The sequence below is a fragment of the Ahaetulla prasina genome, chromosome 9 (genome assembly GCF_028640845.1).
Source record: "Ahaetulla prasina isolate Xishuangbanna chromosome 9, ASM2864084v1, whole genome shotgun sequence".
Lineage (NCBI taxonomy): Eukaryota > Metazoa > Chordata > Lepidosauria > Squamata > Colubridae > Ahaetulla > Ahaetulla prasina.
The window spans coordinates 25,628,378-25,648,275 of NC_080547.1; the positions used below are offsets into that span (position 1 = coordinate 25,628,378).

A 19,898-nucleotide genomic window follows, 5' to 3' on the forward strand; every position below is an offset into this window, starting at 1 on the left:
AAGACACCTCCAATTTTACGCGGGAGAAAACCTGAATAACCAAAGACCTACACACACACACACACACACACACACACACATACACACACACATACATATATATATATATATATATATATATAACATTTTTCTTCATCCAACAAAGCTTCCAGAGAAACTACAGAGGAGGACAGTTGTTGCCAGTAGGTTTACAACCTAAAAGGCTTGATATAAAAAGAAATACATAGAATGACCATGTAGAAATAGATCAGGAAGCAAGGAGGCTGATGGCTGTGGTCTTCCTGTAGACCCTCACTTCCTATGTCATCTCCTCTTGATGTTGCTTGGTGGAATGATCTGCCCCAAACCTTTTCATAGGAAAACAGAAGGAATCCCAGTTATTCATCTTTTCTGACCTCTTCACTATCCTGGTCTCCCAAGGGATACATCCCTGAAATGAAGTAGATTAGAAACACTTTTCCTCTCACTCAAGACTTGAGAAGAAGTGGAGGGCATGTCCCACAAGGACAACTTCATTCACTGAAGAGAGAAACCCATTACGTGATGAAGTCAACTCCATCATTTCTGTTTCCAAGCGTAATCAGGGGGTATCAAAAGCTGCAGAACATCCCATTGTACCTTTATGAATCAAGAGCTCTCCAATATTGTAACTGATTTGGAAGCTGTTTCATAGGAAGTGCAGATCCACAATGTGAAGGCCCACAAGCAGATCTAAGACTTACAATTTTGAATTGTAACCTGTCCTTTTTTTTTCTTTCCCCCTTTCTACAGGTACTCCTCGACTTAACGAACATATGTTTAGTGACCATTTGAAGTTACAATAGCGCTGGAAAAAGGGACGTCAAATCATTTTTCACTCTTACGACCATTACAGCACTCACTGAACAACTGTCTCACTTAGCAACAAAAACTCTAGGCTCAGTTGTGGTTAAAAGTTGAGGATTACCTGTACAGAATAATCTGCCATGGGGGTGGGGTGGTATCAGATATTTGTGCTATAGAAAATGGTGATCAAAAATGCTTTTACAATTTAAGTTTTCAGTGCTCTGAATTTCAGGGAGAAATTGCCTTCTTCTGGCTTAAAAAAAACAACCATGTTCCCAAAATAGAAATACTAATGAGGGAGGCTAGCAGCTTTTCCAAGTGTGATTAAGTTTGTTTTATTTTTTAAAGCCAGTCTCTCATGGTGGGCATTGAAAGATGGCAACCATTCATTAGTTAGTTGTTTTTATTGTGTTGTTTTTAACAGTTGCTTTTGGGAATGGTTTTCCACAAAGCCTAGCTAATAAATCAGAGATATACAGAATGATCCAGATTCAGTGCATTTCCGTCAGAAAGAGGTAAAATTCCACTGAGGGAAAAATGCTGGCAATTTGCTAATAATACTAAAAGTCTCCACCTCTTCATAGGGAAAAATCTGGATGGGGGAGCTGGGGAGTTGATGGAAATAATGATTGGAAGTTCAGAGGTCACTTCAAATAAAGCAACATGATGCAGCTAGTGTCGAAATCCTTAGCAACAAGATTGTGAGGTAAAACCTACAATTGTTTTGTGGTTCTTGGAGCGGAGATTATTTTTTCTTGTTAAATATCCCGAGGAAAGATTCTCAGACTCATCTGCCTCTCACTGGTTTAATTTCACAGTTCAGACGCCATCATTCACCTTAATGTTCGGTGTCATTTGAAATTAGTGGCAAGCATCTTGCAATGACTCCTCTAAGCTCTAGTGCTTTATGTATGGAACTGGTAAGATCCTAAGGGGCCAAGTCAGGAATAGACTTCAAGAAAGGGATATCATTCTTTAAAAAAAACCAGGCAAACCAACAATCAAAAGGTCCACTTAGTAGACCAGAAGAAAACACTCTAGTTCAGCCCCAAAGGTGCTTTTTCAAGAGGCAACTGGACTTTCTGGTTTTTCTTTGAAGATGTTTTGCTTCTCATCCAAGAAGCTTCTTAGGTGTGAAACAAAACATCTTCAAAAAACAAACAAACCCAGAAAGTCCAGTTGCCTTTTGAAAAAGCACCTTTGGGACAACCATAACCTGGATGACTGAGAATCTCCACAGATACTCTAGTTTAGTGTTTCTCAACCTGAACTGGTTTCTAAAGTGTGGACTTCAACTTCAAGAATTCCCCAGCCAACCCATTGTCCCAAATAGAAGTATTTCCCTGAAGGAAATAGCCTAAATTCTCTGCAAAATTAACAGCATCCCTTGTCTGGGTCATCCAAACAGTTTTGTCTTGTCTGAACACATTTAAGTTACATGTAGTTTTCTCCTCAGTGAAAACTCTCTGTAGATATTTGTTTCTCTCAGATGATTTCACACAATACTCATTACGTGTCCATACTTTATACTGTATTACTATAGTAAATGCAGGTAGTCCTTGATTTATGACCACAGTTAAGCCCAAAATTTATGTTGCTAAATCAGAGGTTAGCAATCTGCGGCTCTGGAGCCGCATGTGGCTCTTTCATCCCTCTGATGTTGCTGGTCTGCTCCACAATTGATAGGGCTTTCAGTTAGGGCAGGTAGAGGAAAAAGGATGCCGCGCTAGGAGGAGACTCTATGGTGGGGGAACTGGACTTCTGGTCAGAAGAGGAAAAATGATGCCACACTAGGAGGAGTTTCTATGGTGGGGGAACTGGACTTCTGGTTGGCTTCAGAATTGAATGGTGGGCTTCTGGTTAGGAACTTTCTGGCTCTTTGAGTGTTTAAGGTTGCCGACCCTGTGCTAAGTGATAAATTTGTTAAGTGAATCACTGCAATTGTTAAATTAGTAATACTGTTGTTAAGTGAATCTGGCTTTCCCACTGACTTTGCTTGCCAGAAGGTCACAAAAGATGATCACATGACCCTGGGACACTGCAACCGTCATCAATACGACCAGTTATCAAGCATCTGAATGTCAATCATATGACCCTAGAGATGCTGCAGTGGTCATAAGTGTGAAAAATGGTCTTAGGTCACCATTTTCAGTGCTATTGTAACTTCAAAATGGTCACTCAATGAATGGCTATAAGTTGAGGACTTCCTGTAACCAGCGCTTGTATTTCTTTTGTCCTTGCAGGACTGTCTTCTGCTGTCTTGGAAGTGGAAGTTGGACAAACTTCAGTGACCGTGATCCAAGGACAGCAGGCCATACTTCCCGTCTGGTATACGTCCACCAGTGTCAGTGTTCCCTTTGTCACCTGGCACAGGGAAAGACCTGGGGAGCGTTTTCAGGTATTGTCTCACTTTGTCAAGACTGGAAAAATCTGTTGTCTGTTCTTGTTTCTAGAAACTGGCAACTGATAGGCTTCTAAAAACGTTGAGTGGAGTTTAGCAACCCAGTCAACTGATCAATGGCCCAACACTACAGAAATAAAGATAGTAATTTGAAGGCTCCATCTGACCAAAAGAGACATTTGTAGATTTCTTGAATGGATCACTTTGAGTTATATGTACTAATATGTACTAATCCAGAATAAGCATTTAAATGACCTCCTCCTTTCCATATGGGCTCCAAACCAGAGGTGGGTTTCAGCAGGTGGGTTCTGGAGAACCGGTAGCAGAAATTTTGAGTAGTTCGGGGAACCGGTAGTAAAAATTCTGACTGATCACCATCTATTCTGACTGACCCCCATCTATTCTCTGCCTCCCGAGTCCCAGCTGATCGGGAGGAAATGGGGATTTTGCAGTAACCTTCCCCTGCATTGGGGATGGAATGGAGATTTTACAGTATCCTTCCCCTGCCATGCCTACCAAGCCATGCCACACCCATCAAGCCATGCCACACCCATCAAGCCATGCCACGCCCATCAAGCCATGCCACGCCCATCAAGCCATGCCACGCCCATCAAGCCATGCCACGCCCATCAAGCCATGCCACGCCCATCAAGCCATGCCACGCCCACCAAGCCATACCCACAGAACCAGTAGTAAAAAATGTTGAAATCCACCACTGCTTCAAACTATGCGCTTAATGGCCATAGCAACGAATCCCATGATGAGGTTCTCCATTTGAGCTGAAATCTTGGGCCACCTGGTGACATGGAGAAAATCTACATCTGTGTGGTGATCTGTATGTAACATCCCCCTTGATCTCAGTTGTGGTCATAAATTGAGGAGTACCAGTATCCTACTGGGAAGAAGACTTGAGCTGCCAAAACTAAGTGGCACGAATCACGATGACCACTTGAAGACTACAATGGATTTTTGTAGTCTCTCTAGTAGTTACATGTACTGTAGTCCTCGACTTACAGCAATTTGTTTAGTGACCGTTCAAAGTTACAGCGGCCCTGAAAAAAGTGACTTATGACCAGTTTTCACACTTACGACCATTGTAGCATCCCCATGGTCATGGGATCAAAATTCAGATCCTTAGCAACTGTCTCATATTTATGACATTTGCAGTGTTCCAGGGTCATGTGATCCCCTTTTGCGACCTTCTGACAAGCAAAGTCAATTTTTATTTATTTATTTATTTATTTATTTATTTATCGCATTTGTATACCACCCTATCTCCCTAGGGACTCAGGGCGGTTCACAGGCAAATAAAAAGGTACATATAAATACAGAATAAAATATCAATTAAAAAACTTATTCCACATAGCCAAATAGTTAAAAAAGAACAATATAAATAATAAAACCCATTAAAACCAATATAAATTTAAAATCTAGTCCAGTCCTGCGCAGATGAATAGATGTGTTTTAAGCTCGCGGCGGAAGGTTCGGAGGTCCGGAAGTTGACGAAGTCCTGGGGGGAGTTCGTTCCAGAGGGTGGGAGCCCCCACAGAGAAGGCCCTTCCTCTGGGTGTCGCCAAACGACACTGCCTGGCTGACGGCACCCTGAGGAGTCCCTCTCTGTGATACCTCAGTGAGAGGTATTCGGTAGCAGCAGGTGGTCCCGTATGGGGAGGACCAGATTTACTTAACAGTTTGACTAACTTACGGACCCCCTGTATTTGGTCCTTTTGCAGCCCAGGGGTCTGCAAACTTGGCTCTTTTAAGACTTGTGGAGTTCAACTCCCAGAGTTCCTCAGCCAGCAAAGAAAAAGAGCCAAGTTTGCAGACCCCCGTCTTAGCCCAACTTGTCCCTCCTGTGTCAAAAATTCTTGTGAGTCAAACAACGTCAGAACTGGATCCCATAGCAAACTTCAGATGGAAACATGTAAAATTGAAGGGAACTCTTTCTTAAAGACGAGCTGTTTTTTAATGTAAAAATAGATGACAGTAAATATATCTCCTCCTCAATCATTGATTAATGCCATGCCAAGATAAATAAGCAGAATTACATCACACAGATGTCAGTACAGCCCACATATATAGAAAAATGTCAATCTGCTTAAAACTTCCTCACTTTTAAGTTTGGTTCACTGAAATCCTTAGAGTTATTCAGTGACCATTTAAGTCAATCTAATGTTAAGGCTGTTTAATTTTTTTTATTTCATTTTTATTTTATTATTACTTTTTTCCCCCAGTTGGGTTGCATCCTAATTCTATCAAGTTTCCAGACTGCATCTAACTCAGAGTAAAAAATCAACATAAAAAAAAAAAATCAAGGGCTTAAAGTATCTTTTTAAAAAAAAAAATATGAGTGCTAAAAAGCATGCTCGGGAATCTTCTCCTAATTTATATGTCTTTTTTTTGGAGAATATAGACTTAGGCAGCTGGGGACACTTCAGAAATCAACATTTTCATTTTATGGGGAGAATGAATTAGGGAACGCAATGCCACCATGATTTGAAGCTCATTGCTCAACAGTGACTCTGTTTCCCCTCAAATCTGGGTGGGCGTTTTCGGGATAGGAGAGTATCCTCACTTTTGCACACTTGGCTTGCTTGTGCCCCTTGAGTGTCTCTCAGAGCACTTTGCAGCCTGTAACACATTTGGACCCCGAAGATTGATGAAGGCAAAAAAAGCAAGTATTATCCCCCGATGTTATATAGCTGGGTGAGTTGACTTAAAATGGAAGCCGGCTGCCAACGGATTCAGAAATTAAGAGCCTCTACGTGCAAGTGGGAATTGCACAATCGTCTTAAAGATAGGAGGGTGGTCAGGGGCACAGAAGCGATGGCAGCACTGCTTTGGCAAGGGTGGAGAAGGGAGAAGGCTCATTTTAAGGGGCATAATAAATGCATTCAATTTTATGTGAGAAGAAGGAATGCTGTATACAGGCAGTCCTTGGCTTACAACCACAACTGAGCCCAAGATTTTCATTGCTAGGCAAGACAGTTATTCAGTGAATTTTGCCCAATTTTACTAACCGCCCTGAGTCCTTCGGGAGATAGGGCGGTATATAAATATGATTAAATAAATAAATAAATAAATAAATCTTTCTTGCCTCTGTTGTTAAGCGAAGCACTGTTGTTAAGTGAATCTGGCTCCCCCTTTGACTTTGCTTGTCAGAAGGTCGTAAAAGGTGATCACGTGACACACACACACACACACACACACCCCTGGACACTACAACCAGTTTGCAAGAGCCTGGATTTTGATCGCATGACCATGGGGATGTGACAACAGTCATAAGTCACTTCTTTCAGTGCTGTTGTAACTTTGAACGGTCACTAAGCAAATGGCAAGTCAAGGACTACCTGTATTTTACCCCAAATTATGGAAAGGAAGAAATCACGCACACAAAATTCATAATTTTGGCCATGACGTTTGGCTGCTTAAGCTAAGGGTCTCCAGGGAGCATAGAAAAGAGGTTAGGAAGGGTACAGATCAGTGGTGGGTTGCTCCCGGTTCACCCCGGTTTGGGAAAACTGGGAGCGGCAGTGACAGCGGGAGGCTCCGCCCACCTGCCCAGATGTCATCAAAAATGCACTGCGCATGTGCTTGTGTGCTATCGATAGTGAACAAGTAGCACCAGGATTTGAAACCCATTACTGGTACAGATGCCTTGTCCACCATATGTGATGCTCATGCATTGATGCGTATGGGCAGAGGCCTCTTGTATCATGCTGAAATCTTGAAGTGTTTGTTGCTGTTGCTATGCCTACCGAGCGTCATCCGTTTGATGTGCTAGACTTATCACTGCTTTGTGTGGGGAATGAGCCATGCAAGCGGAAGAGGTGCTAAGTAGCATTGACACCTTTGCGTCTCTTTGAAAAAGATAGGAAGAAGGCGGGAAGGATGGCTGAGAGCCAGGCTGAAGAACCAAGCTTCTACAGATTGCTTCTTCAAGGAAGATGCTGGAGCAGAGTTCTTCAACCATGGCAACTTTTAAGATGTGTGGACTGCAATTCCCACAGATGTGGGAGGGGTTCAGGAACATGCTAGAGCAAGTTTTCTCAACCTTGGCAACTTCATGTTGTGTGGACTTCCCAAGCCGGCATTGCTGGAATTCTGGGAGTTGAAGTCCTCATCTTAAAATGCCAGGGTTGAAAAATACTGTGCAGGAGATTGCTTGGAATTTGATTCAGCATTCAAGTGTCCTGAAAGGAGGGGGACAGTAAATAGTCAATAAATTGGGCACTTTTGAAGTTCTCCCATTTAGAAACTTGAGCTCCTGCGTAATTCCTTGATGGACTTCTCCCACCTGTAACATGTTGTCTGTGTAGAAGGACATTTCAGTGGCATCCCTCCGCTCTGCATTCTCCACCACTTACAAATTTAAACCACAGTTCCTGCTTTCTGGGAGGGCAGAAGTGAATGCACAGGGCTAATTCAGTCTATCAAGCCATGTTTTCTCCACCTCCAAATTAACTTGAGCAATTAGAAGGGGTATTTTAAGAATCTTGGAGAACCTCTGGTTTTTCACACATGGACCTCATTTCAGCTTTTGATTAATGCCCATTACATTTCTTTTGCAAAGGGGGCAACCTTGCAGCAGATGTTCTATGAGAGCATCCATAATTTCATTAGCTATTGCTGTTCGAAACGTTTATAGACTCCTATTGCCTGTCGCTGGAATAAAGATTTTGCAATAAGCAGGTCTCAACTCACTGAGGTAGACAAGGTCAAGAACTTTGTGATCTATTCACAAAACCTTTCCGCTCCTTTAAGAAGAGAAAAATAAGTTTGCTTATTCCCTGGAATGGCGTCTAACATTCCTTGACAGCAGGTTTAGGATCTGGCTGCAATCCTGTCACCGTTTTGCTGCCTTCGCCTCTCCGTCCGATCTTCGTAATTGTTGGTATTCAGATGCTTTATGAAGAAAGAGATCCTACTAGTGATGAAGGGGAAAGAAGCATCTTACGTTACTATGGCAACCCAGCTCTGCTAGAGCATCAAAGCCAATCTTTTCTCCCCTTTAAAGTCCCAGGGTGACTCTAGTTCATTACAATGCATGTCAATTGGATTCATTTGACCAGGAAGAGTCAAGATTAGAACATCCCATCTGTAGGCAAATGTGGCTTCCTCTGTCCAAAAATGAAGTCTTTGGACTGCACCGCTATTGCTGTTCTTGGCCCCTGAGTTGTGTGCGACTGATTGAAACAGGGGAAAGAAATGACTGTATTAACTACTTTAAACTGATGATAAAGATACAGTAGAAGAATCAGCAGGAGGAAAGGGAGGAAAAATGAGTGTTACAGAATGTCTCTGCTTCAAAAATGGTAGGGAAAAGTTAATGCCAGAGTTTCTCAAACTCAGCAACTTTAGGATGTGTGGATCACACAGATGAAAGAGCGGACAATGTTAGACTACACAAGAGAAAGAGGCCAAGTTATAGGGTATTCTTTGACCTCGACAACTTGAAGAAGTCTGGAGTTCAACTGCCAGAATTCCTCAGCCGATCATGCTGGTTGGAAAATTTTAGGAGTTGAAGTCCAAACAACACAAAGCTGCCAAATTTGAGAATAATTGGTCTAGTCTATACATCCTTCATAGGTGTATTCAGACAAGTTTCATATTATGTGCTGTGTTTCATATCAGCCAGCTGCTGTTTCAGCCAAAGCACTGAATCCTTTGATCTGCGTTCCAGATCCTGGCCTTTATGTATGAGACCACCAAAGTGGAAGACCCCGATCTCAAGCAGCGACTTGGATTTTTGTTCCGTATGCCTTTTCACAATGTCTCCCTTGTAATTAACAATACCAAAGAAATGGATTCCGGCCAATATATGTGTACCGTGAATGTTCCAGATGACAGTACGGTGAATGGAAGAAACATCGGACTTGTCAACCTCACCGTTCTAGGTAAATCAACTTCCTTCTGCTTTGCAGAGGTTAGTTGGGGAGATGTGATCTTGGATCGCCTAGAACGGGTGTCAGCAATCTGTGGCTCTGGAACCACATGTGGCTCTTTGAGCCCTCTGCTGTGGCTCCCTGTCGGGTGATCCTACCACTGGCTGGTCCCGCCCCTCGCCCTCCCCTTCCAGTCACTCCTCACCTGGCCTGAGAAGTTAAGGGCAATGTCAGGGGATGGAGAAGCGGCCAGGGCAGAGACAGAGAGATACAGAGAAAGGGGGAGAGAGAGAGAAACAGAGAGAGATACAGACAGAGAGGGAGGGAGGGATGTCAAAAGGGTTTTGTGGTTCCCCGTGTTTTTTAACAACTAGTTCTCTGCCCTAATGACCGGCTGGGTGGACCTGGCTAGGTGGTCATGTAACTGGTGGAAGTGAGTGACATCGAGTTGGCCACGCCCACCCAGGTTTTGTGGCTCCCGGTGTTTTCCTTTCTGTGGGAAACAAGTCCAAATGGCTCTTTGTTTAAGGTTGCAGACCCCTGGCCTAGAACACTTCATTTTCATGCAGGTAGTCTTTGAGTTATGATTGGTCGCTTAGCACTCATTCAAAGTTAAAATGAACCTCCCTCTCCTTATGACCCAGTTCTGAAGTTCTGATGGATGCCCTCCCCCATGGTCACGTGACTGTATTTTGGGCTGTTGGCAACCAGCCTGCAGTTTATCATCATTTATAGCACCCCACAGTCTCATGACTGTGAGTTATAATGTTTTTGTTGTTCCAGTTTCCAGCAAAAACCAGCCCTTAGCATCAGTGGGTTCAGTTTGTGCCTGCTGGGGAAATTGACTTCAGTTTATGATTCCCTCACCCCACAAAAAAAAGGTCAAAAAATTGGGTCGGCCAGGTGATGACCTGCTTTACAACCATCATTACGGTTGTCAGTTAAGTCGGATGCATCAGGAAAAGATGGTTGCCAATCTTTCAATTTCGGCAATCACACAGCTGAGCTTGGGAATCTAGCAGTTCATTTTTTAGTTCAGCTTTGTAGTCTGCCGAGCTGCCTAGCGATTTACAAGGCGCACCCAAGTTTCAGTTTGCGAGCTGTTTCAGAACAGTCCTGTTGGGTGCAAAAGATCAGATTTCACACGTGAAAGTCCACTTAAACTGATTTATTGCTATTCATGCGATGGGCATAGGAATCTTCTCAAATAACAGCTGCTAAGAATTGGATAAGGGTCAATGGAATTCAAAGGAAGCTGGGCTTAGTTTACTTGTGGCTACTAAGGATTCTAGGTTGATTCCTCCTTTAAGTCTGCCGGCAGGTTCTGCCCCTCCTTCCACTACAATTCCCATGGGATAGAATCTAGAACAGGGGTCTCCAACCTTGGCAACTTTAAGACTTGTGGACTTTAACTCCCAGAATTCTGGGAGTTGGAATCCACAAGTCTTAAAGTTGCCAAGGTTGGAGACCCCTGATCTAGAAGGAGTGATTCTCCTTTTTTAGGTTAAAAAAGTTAAATCCACAGTTAACTGGATGCATCCATTCATATTTAAGAACCCTCCATATCTGGGGTTCTGCAACAGGCTAACAACATCTCTTCCCCCTTTGAAAGCTGATGGAATCCATGAATTCATTTCCCAAATCTTTTTCCCCTTTCAAGTTTAACACCAATGTTTTTTACAGCCAGTAGATGGCACCATTAACTACCTTTTAAAGCATTGAATGGGTGTTGTTGGTTTTTTTGGGTTTTGTTTTGTTTTGGTATTTCTTTAATAAAAAAAGAGATCTCATTATTTTGCAGTCCCACCGTCTCCACCAAAGTGTCAGATTCAAGGCAGTGCAGAGGTTGGAGGCAACATTACCATGTCCTGCAAATCTGCTTTTGGAAAACCGGTCCCAGTTTACCGTTGGCAGCGGACTGAGCCCAGTTACCAGTTTTTCTTTGCACCTGCACAAGGTAGGAGTTTTTGCTCTGGGCGTTTGTAGTCCAGCACAGCTGGACAGGGCAGGGTGGACGTGGTTGTGGTTTAGGGTGAAGAGAGGAGACATTGCCATGTATCTTTTGAGTCTGCTTTCCAAAACAAAAGGGAAAATTAATCGAGAACAGAGTTTTGATCCAGTTCAACGTGCATTGAATTTAATCCAAAACTGTAGGTTGGATCACTCTCTGAATATTTCATATTCTTCTTCATTCGCCTTTAGAATTACCATCTGGTGAAAACTTCTGAATGAGCTCCAGGGAGCTTTTTTGTGACACTTAGACTCAAGTTCTACCAGGGTTTCCCAACCTTGGCAACCTGAAGACGTGTGGACTTCAACTCCCAGCATTCCCCAGCCAGCATGGGACTCTGGGAGCTGAAGTCCACATGTCTTCAGGTTGACAAGATTGAGAAACATTGTTCTACACCCTGGCTTAGTGTAATGGGAAAACTTGATTTAGGTGCTCAGCCAGGTCACTGAGGGAGAGTTAATGGGGTCCTCTTGAAATGCAGTTCTGTTTTTCTAAAACTTGCTTGGCATTTTTTCCCCCAGATACAAAGAAGGGGATACTGACGTTGACCAATCTTACTGTCGAGATGTCTGGGGTGTATCTCTGCAACGCCTCCAGCATAGCTGGCCATTCCAACTGCACCCTCAATCTGGAAGTACATCCACGTGAGTTTCTTCTTGGCAGCCCAAGGTCTCCCTCAACTCTGCTTCCATTTGCATGGGACATCTTAGGAGCAAGAGAAGGTCGAAATAAATAAAAATATCACCATTGCAATCAGGTGTATCCTTAAGAACAGTCTCCCATTTCCATTTGAAATAAACACCTTCGGTATTAAATTTTAGGAAAATTAGTGTTTCCTTGGCTACTGTCTGACTGCTCTTTAGAAGACCAGATCGTGAAGATGACATTCAAATACTTTGGCCACTTAATGAGAAGGAAGGAGAAAAGCCTAATGCTGGGAACGATTGAGGGCAAAAGAAGAACGGGATGACAGAGAATGAGGTGGCTGGATGAAGTCACTGAAGCTGTAGGTGTGAGCTTAAATGGACTCCAGAGGATGGTAGAGGACAGGAAGGCCTAGAGGAACGTTGTCCATGGGGTCGCGATGGGTTGGACACAACTTCGCAACTAACAACAACAACAAAATGGCTAATGTATTGAAGCTGTCCACCTAGCTAGGAATTTGTAGTGATGATTGTTCCATCTGGATTAAAAGATGCTGTTCATATTCCTGGTAGAAATGTCCATTGTCCTAACAGTCTATTCATGCATCAGCAGCCAAGGTGAAGTAGTGATCAAGGCATCCTTCCTCAACCTGCCTGCTCTCCCGGTTTCTGCAACAGGAATATGGGCTTCCACTCCCAGAATTCCCCAGCCAGCATTGCTAAGAATTGTTGGTGATGGTCCACAGAGAGCATTTAGGACAGGGAAAACCAAGGAGAACCATCTCATTTGTTCATGAAATGATTTGAGCAGTCAATATTTCCCAGTCTAATCTATTTCACAGCTGTTTATGATAACCATCTGGAAGAACAGTCCTGTGTAGCCTTTTTGGAAGTAAGATTAATATCAATGATATATAAATCATCCTAAATGTTCACACAGAGATTGCATCCAAAATCAGTTATGTTTGATGTGAAGAGGTTAAAAGGATTTTAATTAGGATTAAGTAGGCCCAAATGTCTAGAGAGGCAAGAGGTTGAGAAAGGCCGAGATAGGCAGAATTGCTGAAATCTTTTTCCCATCTCAATTAAAAAAAACCCAAAACATCTTCACTGTTGTGGCTCCTTTTGCAGCATCCAATACAGCAGTGGTGGCTGGTGCAGTCGTGGGGACCCTCATTGGACTTGGCCTGATCATATTTTTTACACTTCAGTTGTTTATCTACCGAAAGAAAAAGAAGGAAGCCCAAGAGGATATAGCCAATGAAATCAAGTAAGTGACGTAGAACATCTGGCATTGCTAATAGCAGAATTAGGAAAGAGTGTCCACCACATGTTGTTGGATTCAAAATCCATCAGCCTGACTCTCTTTATAGCCAATGACTAGGAATGGTAGGTATTGCCTCCTGGAGCATCTGGAAGAAATGTCTAAGATAGACATTGTGTTTGGATCATCTTCAGTATTTCTTCTTAACTGTGCAGTCCTTGGTACTCTCAGGGTTTGGCTGTTTTCTTCCACATGTTTCATTGGCCGACTAGGTAACATCAGTGCTGTGCCAGGTAGCACTGATAATGTTACCCACTTGGGTGATGAAATGTCTGCAAGAAAACTGCCGAAGCTCAGAGAGCACAAAGGACCTCAGAGTTCAACCTGAGCTATAAATATTCCCTTCTCTTGGTTCTTTCTGACTAGTTTCAACAAGAAAACACTTTGTGTTGGTAATGTTGTGACCTAGGCTTACTGAGTCATTACAATACACAATTAGTCCCCAAAAAACCTATTTCATTGTAACAGCTGAGAATTACGATCATTTCCAGTCCCAATTAATTGCAAAAAAAGTCCTTCGGAAGAAGTCTTTCAGGATAATCACCAATCTTTATCTTCTTTGACATCCTGCCAAAGAACTTACTTGGCAAAGCTCCAGGGAGTTCAGAAACAAAAAAAGATTCCAACTGGAAACAGAGTTAGCAACGTTGCTTTCCTGCAAAAGGCCCAAGTGCCTTGTTTCTCTTTTAAGCCTTATGGGAGGGGCCAATCATCTCCTGGCCATACTCCTGAGTTGTCCCTTTTGCTTTAGCTGCTCTTGCCTTCTGGCAGCTCTGTGCCTGTGTGCACTAGGAACAGGCTCCTCCTGTTACTCTGCCTCTCTGCTTTCCAACTCTGGGGACTCCAGAATCTGTGCATCACTCCCAGATAGCCCTGGCCCCATCTCTGCCTCTGATGCAGAGCTCTTATACAAGTCTTCCCCAGATTCCAGGACTGGCCCATGTTCCTCCCAGACTCTTCACTGTCCAACTCTGCTGCCAGCTCCCTAGGCTGCTGGCAGACCACAACAGGTAAAATCACTGTGCAACAGTGAAATGGTTAATCTATAGTGGTTGTGGGTTCTTTTTCTCTGAGGAGGCCCCTGTCATGGATGATTGAATTAGTTTTATAGTAAACAGATAGGAGTATAAGTCCTTGCAAAGCAAAACCAACTTAGATACTCTATTTGATGGAAAACACAGTTTAAATCAGGGGTCTCCAACCTTGGCAACTTTAAGCCTGGAGAACTTCAACACCCAGAATTCCACAGCTGGGGAATTCTGGGAGTTGAAGTCCTCCAGGCTTAAGGTTGCCAAGGTTGGAGACCCCTGGTTTGAATTTTGAAGATTTTGAAAAGACTTAAAATATAAAAATCATAGATCAGAATCGAAATGGAATATTGGAAAATAACTTCATTGATCCCTATTTTTCTTTCCATTTATTACTTCCTTTCCACTGCAGGGAAGATGCTGTAGCTCCCAAGACGCTCTCCTGGGTGAAAAATTCCTGCTCGGATGGACTCTCCAAAAATGGAACGTTGTCATCCATGAACACAACCCGGGATCACAAATCCTATCCCATCCGGCCCCCCTCGGACACGGCCTCCATCACCACTGCTGCAGGAAGCATGGTGGGCTTCAAGGCCCCTTTCACTGACCCCAGAAATGGGACCCTCACACCGACACCCAGCCTTTCCAGCCAATCGCTGCCCCTCTATTTTCCACCAGTGATCAACGGGGTCCAGTGCCATCATGCCAATGTGCCCATCCACAGGAATAACCTCCACCGGACAAACAGGGCTCAGCCACAGGCCCCTCAGCAACAGGAGCCCCCTGTCCCCACTGCTCAAGGCTTAACTGCTTCCACTCTGAATCGCATGGGAGCAGTACCTGTCATGGTTCCTGCTCAAAGCCAGGCAGGATCTTTGGTGTAAATGTGCTGTAACTCCATAGCTCTCTGTGCGGCTATCGGTTTGACTCATCGCAAGCACTGTCAAGAGACAGGTGCGAATTGTGCTGCTTCGCCAGCCTGTCTGCGGAGGTCCAGGGTCTGTGTGTGTGTTGGGGTTCTTGGATTTGTTCTTCAAGTGACCAAATGTCAAGACTTTGCCATAAGTGAGACCTTATCGGGACTTCTGAAAAGGACTTTTAAAAAAAATTTTGGTAACCAGAAGAATTTCTGTTTATCTGTCCAGTCTTATTCTTCCTAGTGCACCAGCCCCATTCCATCTCCTCTGGGAATCTACCTAACAGAGACAAGGTTTAACTGGATAAAAATATGTTTGTTCTCTAACATGACTCTTAACGTTGAGGAAGAGAAGCAAGCTGTGGTTTACTGCAGAGATGGGTTTCAGCAGATTCTGACCAGTTCTGGAGAACCGGTAGCGGAAATTTTGAATAGTTCGGAGAACCAGTAGTAAAAATTCTGACTGGCCCCACCCCCATCTATTCTCTGCCTCCCAAGTCCCAGCTATTCGGGAGGAAATGGGGATTTTGCAGTAACCTTCCCATGGAGTGGGGAGGGAATGGAGATTTTACAGTATCATTCCCCTGCCACGCCCACCAAGCCACACCCGCAGAACCGGTAGTAAAAAAAATTGAAACCCACCACTTGGCTTAGAATAAGAGAAGGAAATAGATCTGAAGTCTGTATGCAAACTGCCTTCCCACCTACTTTTCAAGAAGTAGCTCACACAAAGGGAAACTGTTCAGACACTTAGGAAGGGAAGGTAAAGATAATTGAAACCTACCTGATTTCATGACAAAGGTCTACACATTAGATAAATCTGCACAAATCACAATTTTTTTTTTGTTTTTTTTTGTTTACATTTATACCCCGCCCTTCTCCGAAGACTCAGGGCGGCTTACAATGTATAGGGCAATAGTCTCATTCTATTTGTATATATTTACAAAGTCAACTTATTGCCCCCCCAACAATCTGGGTCCTCATTTTACCTACCTTATAAAGGATGGAAGGCTGAGTCAACCTTGGGCCGGGCTCGAACCTGCAGTAATTGCAGGCTTTGTGTTCTTAATAACAGGCCTTACCAGGCAGAGCTAAACCGGCCCTATGATTGAGTTAGAATCTCCGCTGCCATCTTCTACCCGCTCCTTGTAGACAATGTTTTTCAGCAATAGGTAGAGTTGCAGCCAAAGTGGAGGTGTGACTTCCTTTCTTGTTATTCCTGTCTCCTTCTTCCATCTCCCCAAAAGAAACTAAAGGACAGTTCAGTCTCACTGTTGGTTGGGCTGATGGCCTACAAGCAGTTCTTGGTGTCACTTCAAAGGTAATTAATTCATAAACCCTTCAGCTGCCTCTTGAGAACACCTGATTTTAGATCACCACTGATTTTAGAAGTGTGCAACTTTTTGAAGACACAAACTTCCATATGTATGAAGAAGCCACCATATATTACATTTGAAGAAAAGACCATTTTAATGGAATTAATGGGGAATATCAATGGTGTGAGGAATGAATTAATGCAATTATTCCAGATTTCTGTAATAATCCTTAAAATGACAACTTTAAAATTCGTCACTTATGAAGGCCCATCCAAGTCTTTGGAGATTCACCTGCACTTGTTGGGCACTAAATTAGGTAGTATCAATGCCTCCTGAAATAAGTTTGGTACAAAATAAATGCAGCCTTATTCAAGAGGTTATCTTTCACAATGGATACAACTAGCTGTGTAATATCCTTTTTCCTGAAATGGTATCCTAGATTATTTAATTTGGCAGCCTTATGGACAAGATGAATTTAGCTCAGGATGGAACTATTTGGAGAGATAAGTGCCATGAAGTTGCCAAGGCTGTATCATAAATGCAAAAAGAGATCAAAGTATTGGTGTTCCCCTGAAGATGCTTGGAAATGGTTTTTGATAGGAATAAGATAAATGGAATATATGAAACAGACAATAATTTGGCAGGTGCTCCGGTTTTTACACTTGGTGGTTTTGAAACTGAAAAGTGGATGCCACCTTTAAAATGTATAAATCTAAATAGTAGCTTTGCAACAGAAATTCATTTTTATAGAGCCATAAAGTGCTTCCCTAAGGTAACGTTTCTTATTAATCCAAGGTAATCGTATAATTCAGCATTGTCAGATGGCACAGTCTTTATGAAGCTGGTGACACACAGATCTGTAGAGGTTCTAGACCAGGGGTCTCCAACCTTGGTCCCTTTAAGACTTGTGGACTTCAACTCCCAGAGTCCCTCAGTCAGCAAAGCTGGCTGAGGAACTCTGGGAATTGAAGTCCACAAGTCTTAAAGGGACCAAGGTTGGAGATCCCTGGTCTAGACTAGGTCTTTCTATCCCACCACTCCTGTGCTGAAAATTTGGGGAGGGTTTTTTTCTTTTGTTTCATAGTATCCCTACAAGCCCACTTTTTGAAGTAGTGGCCCTCTTTCAGTTAATGTAGAGTATAACCTATGGAAATACAGATGTAGAACAGGGGTCTCCAACCTTGGCCCCTTTAAGACTTACGGACTTCAACTCCCAGACTTCCTCAGCCAGCTTTGCTGGCTGAGGGACTCTGGGAGTTGAAGTCCACAAGTCTTAAAGGAACCAAGGTTGGAGACCCCTGATGTAGAATATGCTTTTCAGGAAGTGCTCACAAACCTAAGGAAGGCTAGAAGGCAAGGCAAGTTGAGAAAGGATTCTGCTGATTTTATGTACAGGCAGTCCTTGACTTATGACCATAGTTGGGACTGGAACATGTGCTGCTAAGTGAGGAATTGTTAAGTGAATTTCACCCAATTTAATGACCTTTTTTTGCCATGGTTGTTAAGGAGAATCACTATGATTATTAAGTAAATCATGCAATTGTTAAGTGAATCTAGTTTCCCCCACTGACTTTACTTGTTGGAAGGCACCTGGGAAATGCAGATCACATGATCCTGAGATTCGGCAACTGTCATAAATATATGCCGGTTGCCAACCACCCCAGTTTTGATCACATGATCATGGGGATGCTGCAATGGTTGTGTCAGAACCAATTGGAAGTCACTTTTTTCAGTGCCATTGTAACCTTGAATAGTCACCCAAAAAGGTTGAAAATCAACCGTCATCCATGTAGCTTTATTACCAGCAATACAAGATTGAGTTAGAATTGTTTTCGTCTAGGATGATAGTTGGTCTAGGACAGGGGTCTGCAAACTTGGCTCTTTTAAGACTTGTGGGCTTCAACTCCCAGAGTTCCTCAGCCAGCTTTAAAGTCTACAAGTCTTAAAAGAGCCAAGTTTGCAGACCCCTGGGCTCGGATATAGCTGTGGTTTTCTCTGCAAGTCTACCTTGTATTCTCTGGAGGTGTCCCTCACCCAAAGAAAGCCAGCCAGTTGCTCTAAATCAGAGTGTCCAACCTTGGAGAATTCCCCAGCCAGCCATTAAAGTTACCAAGGTTGGACATCCCTGCTCTAAATGAGTCAGGCTGTTCTCTTCTAGGCAAAATAGCTACCCGTTTTGGCTCCAAAACCTATTAGCTTTTTTAAAAAAAGAGTCTTAGAATAAATGGAACCCCTTTTATGACTGTGGTTAGGACCTTCACACCTGCAGGGTTGATTCTAGAAAATATACTTTTATTCCAATTTGTGTCCTCCTGTTCCTTAGTGAATCACATAGGAACTCTACTGGGATATTCTGTATTAGTGTTTTTGAAAGTTGGCAACTTTAAAATGTGTGAACTTCAACTCTCAGAATCGTCAGCATGTCAGTTCAAAAACGCGTCTCTATCTGCTTCTCTTGCGGTTAAGGCCAAATACTGCCTCAGGTCTAACAAAATATGACATCTTCCATAACTCTTAAGAACATGTCTTGTAATATTATAGAGCAACTTTCTACCAGGCCTCTTAAATGAACTGTTTAAAGGACACCTTTTGCATCTTAATATATATTGTGCAATTATGTTTATTCAATGGACAAATTCCTATATTTGTTTTTCTTTTTTCTTTTATAAATGTAGATGGAGTAAATAATTTATACTTCTAGATATTAACAGGTCTGTGAATTTGGACTGGAGTCCTCTAACCATTTTCATGCTAGCTATTTTTATTTTTCAATGGCAATAAGATCCTTCTGTTGGGTGGGAAGGTAGGGATACACTGAAGTATTTTTATGTACAGTTTTGAAATGTATTATTTTTCATAAACAATCATTAAAAGTATTTGTTTTTATATCAAGTAAAACCAACAGTAGTAAAGCAGTTTGCAAGGGATTTGTCTGTGTGTGTGTGTGTATGTGTGTGGAAAGGGGACAGACAACATTGAAATGCACTTAACCCAACTTTCCTGAACTAAAACTCCAGGTTTCTTGTTTCCTTTTTACAACAGGGATTGAAATGATAAACAATACAGGAACGAAGAACAAAAGCAAATAGAAACACAAGGTTAAAGAGAAATAAAGTCAACAGCCCTAAGCAAAAATCAATTAAAATAAAGATTATCTTTGAAAGTTGTGGCTGTTCCATCACTAGATGTTTTTAAGAAGAAACTGGATAACCATTTGTCTGGAATGGTATAGGGTCCCCTGCTTGAGCAGGGGGTTTATTTATTTTATTTATTTATTTTATTTATTTAATTTTGTCAAAACAATATATACAAGCATAACACTAAAAGATTATATAATGTATAAACAAATATATGAGGAGAAACAAGGAAGTATAAGCATATATATATATAGGTAAAGAAACAAAAGGACAGGAACGATAGGCACGTTTGTGCTCTTATGCACACCCCTTAGAGTCCTCTTAGGAATGGGGTGAGGTCAACAGTGGATAGATTTTGTTTAAAGCTTTTGGGGTTATGAGAAGAGACCATAGAGTCAGGTAATGCATTCC

At 42.5% G+C, this 19,898-nt stretch overlaps 1 protein-coding gene across 6 annotated transcripts in view; it reads left to right on the forward strand.

Annotated features, from left to right (window-relative positions):
* The window catches only part of ESAM (endothelial cell adhesion molecule), a 78,508-nt gene extending 59,260 nt beyond the window's left edge, over window positions 1-19,248 (forward strand). The window contains exons 2-8 of one of the 6 annotated variants that reach the window (XR_009156457.1): window positions 3,069-3,223; window positions 8,910-9,123; window positions 10,913-11,068; window positions 11,644-11,766; window positions 12,898-13,036; window positions 14,531-17,215; window positions 17,638-19,248. Coding sequence is in view for 4 of the 6 variants with exons in the window: in XM_058194187.1 (XP_058050170.1) it covers window positions 3,069-3,223; window positions 8,910-9,123; window positions 10,913-11,068; window positions 11,644-11,766; window positions 12,898-13,036; window positions 14,531-15,002 (1,259 nt within the window). In the remaining 2 variants the exon portion in view is untranslated. Of the gene's footprint in view, window positions 1-1,396; window positions 1,532-3,068; window positions 3,224-8,909; window positions 9,124-10,912; window positions 11,069-11,643; window positions 11,767-12,897; window positions 13,037-14,530; window positions 17,313-17,352; window positions 17,584-17,637 lie in introns of those variants that run through there. The other 5 variants (XR_009156458.1, XM_058194189.1, XM_058194187.1 and 2 more) reach the window with 5 other exon arrangements.
* The last annotated feature ends 650 nt before the right edge of the window (window positions 19,249-19,898 follow it).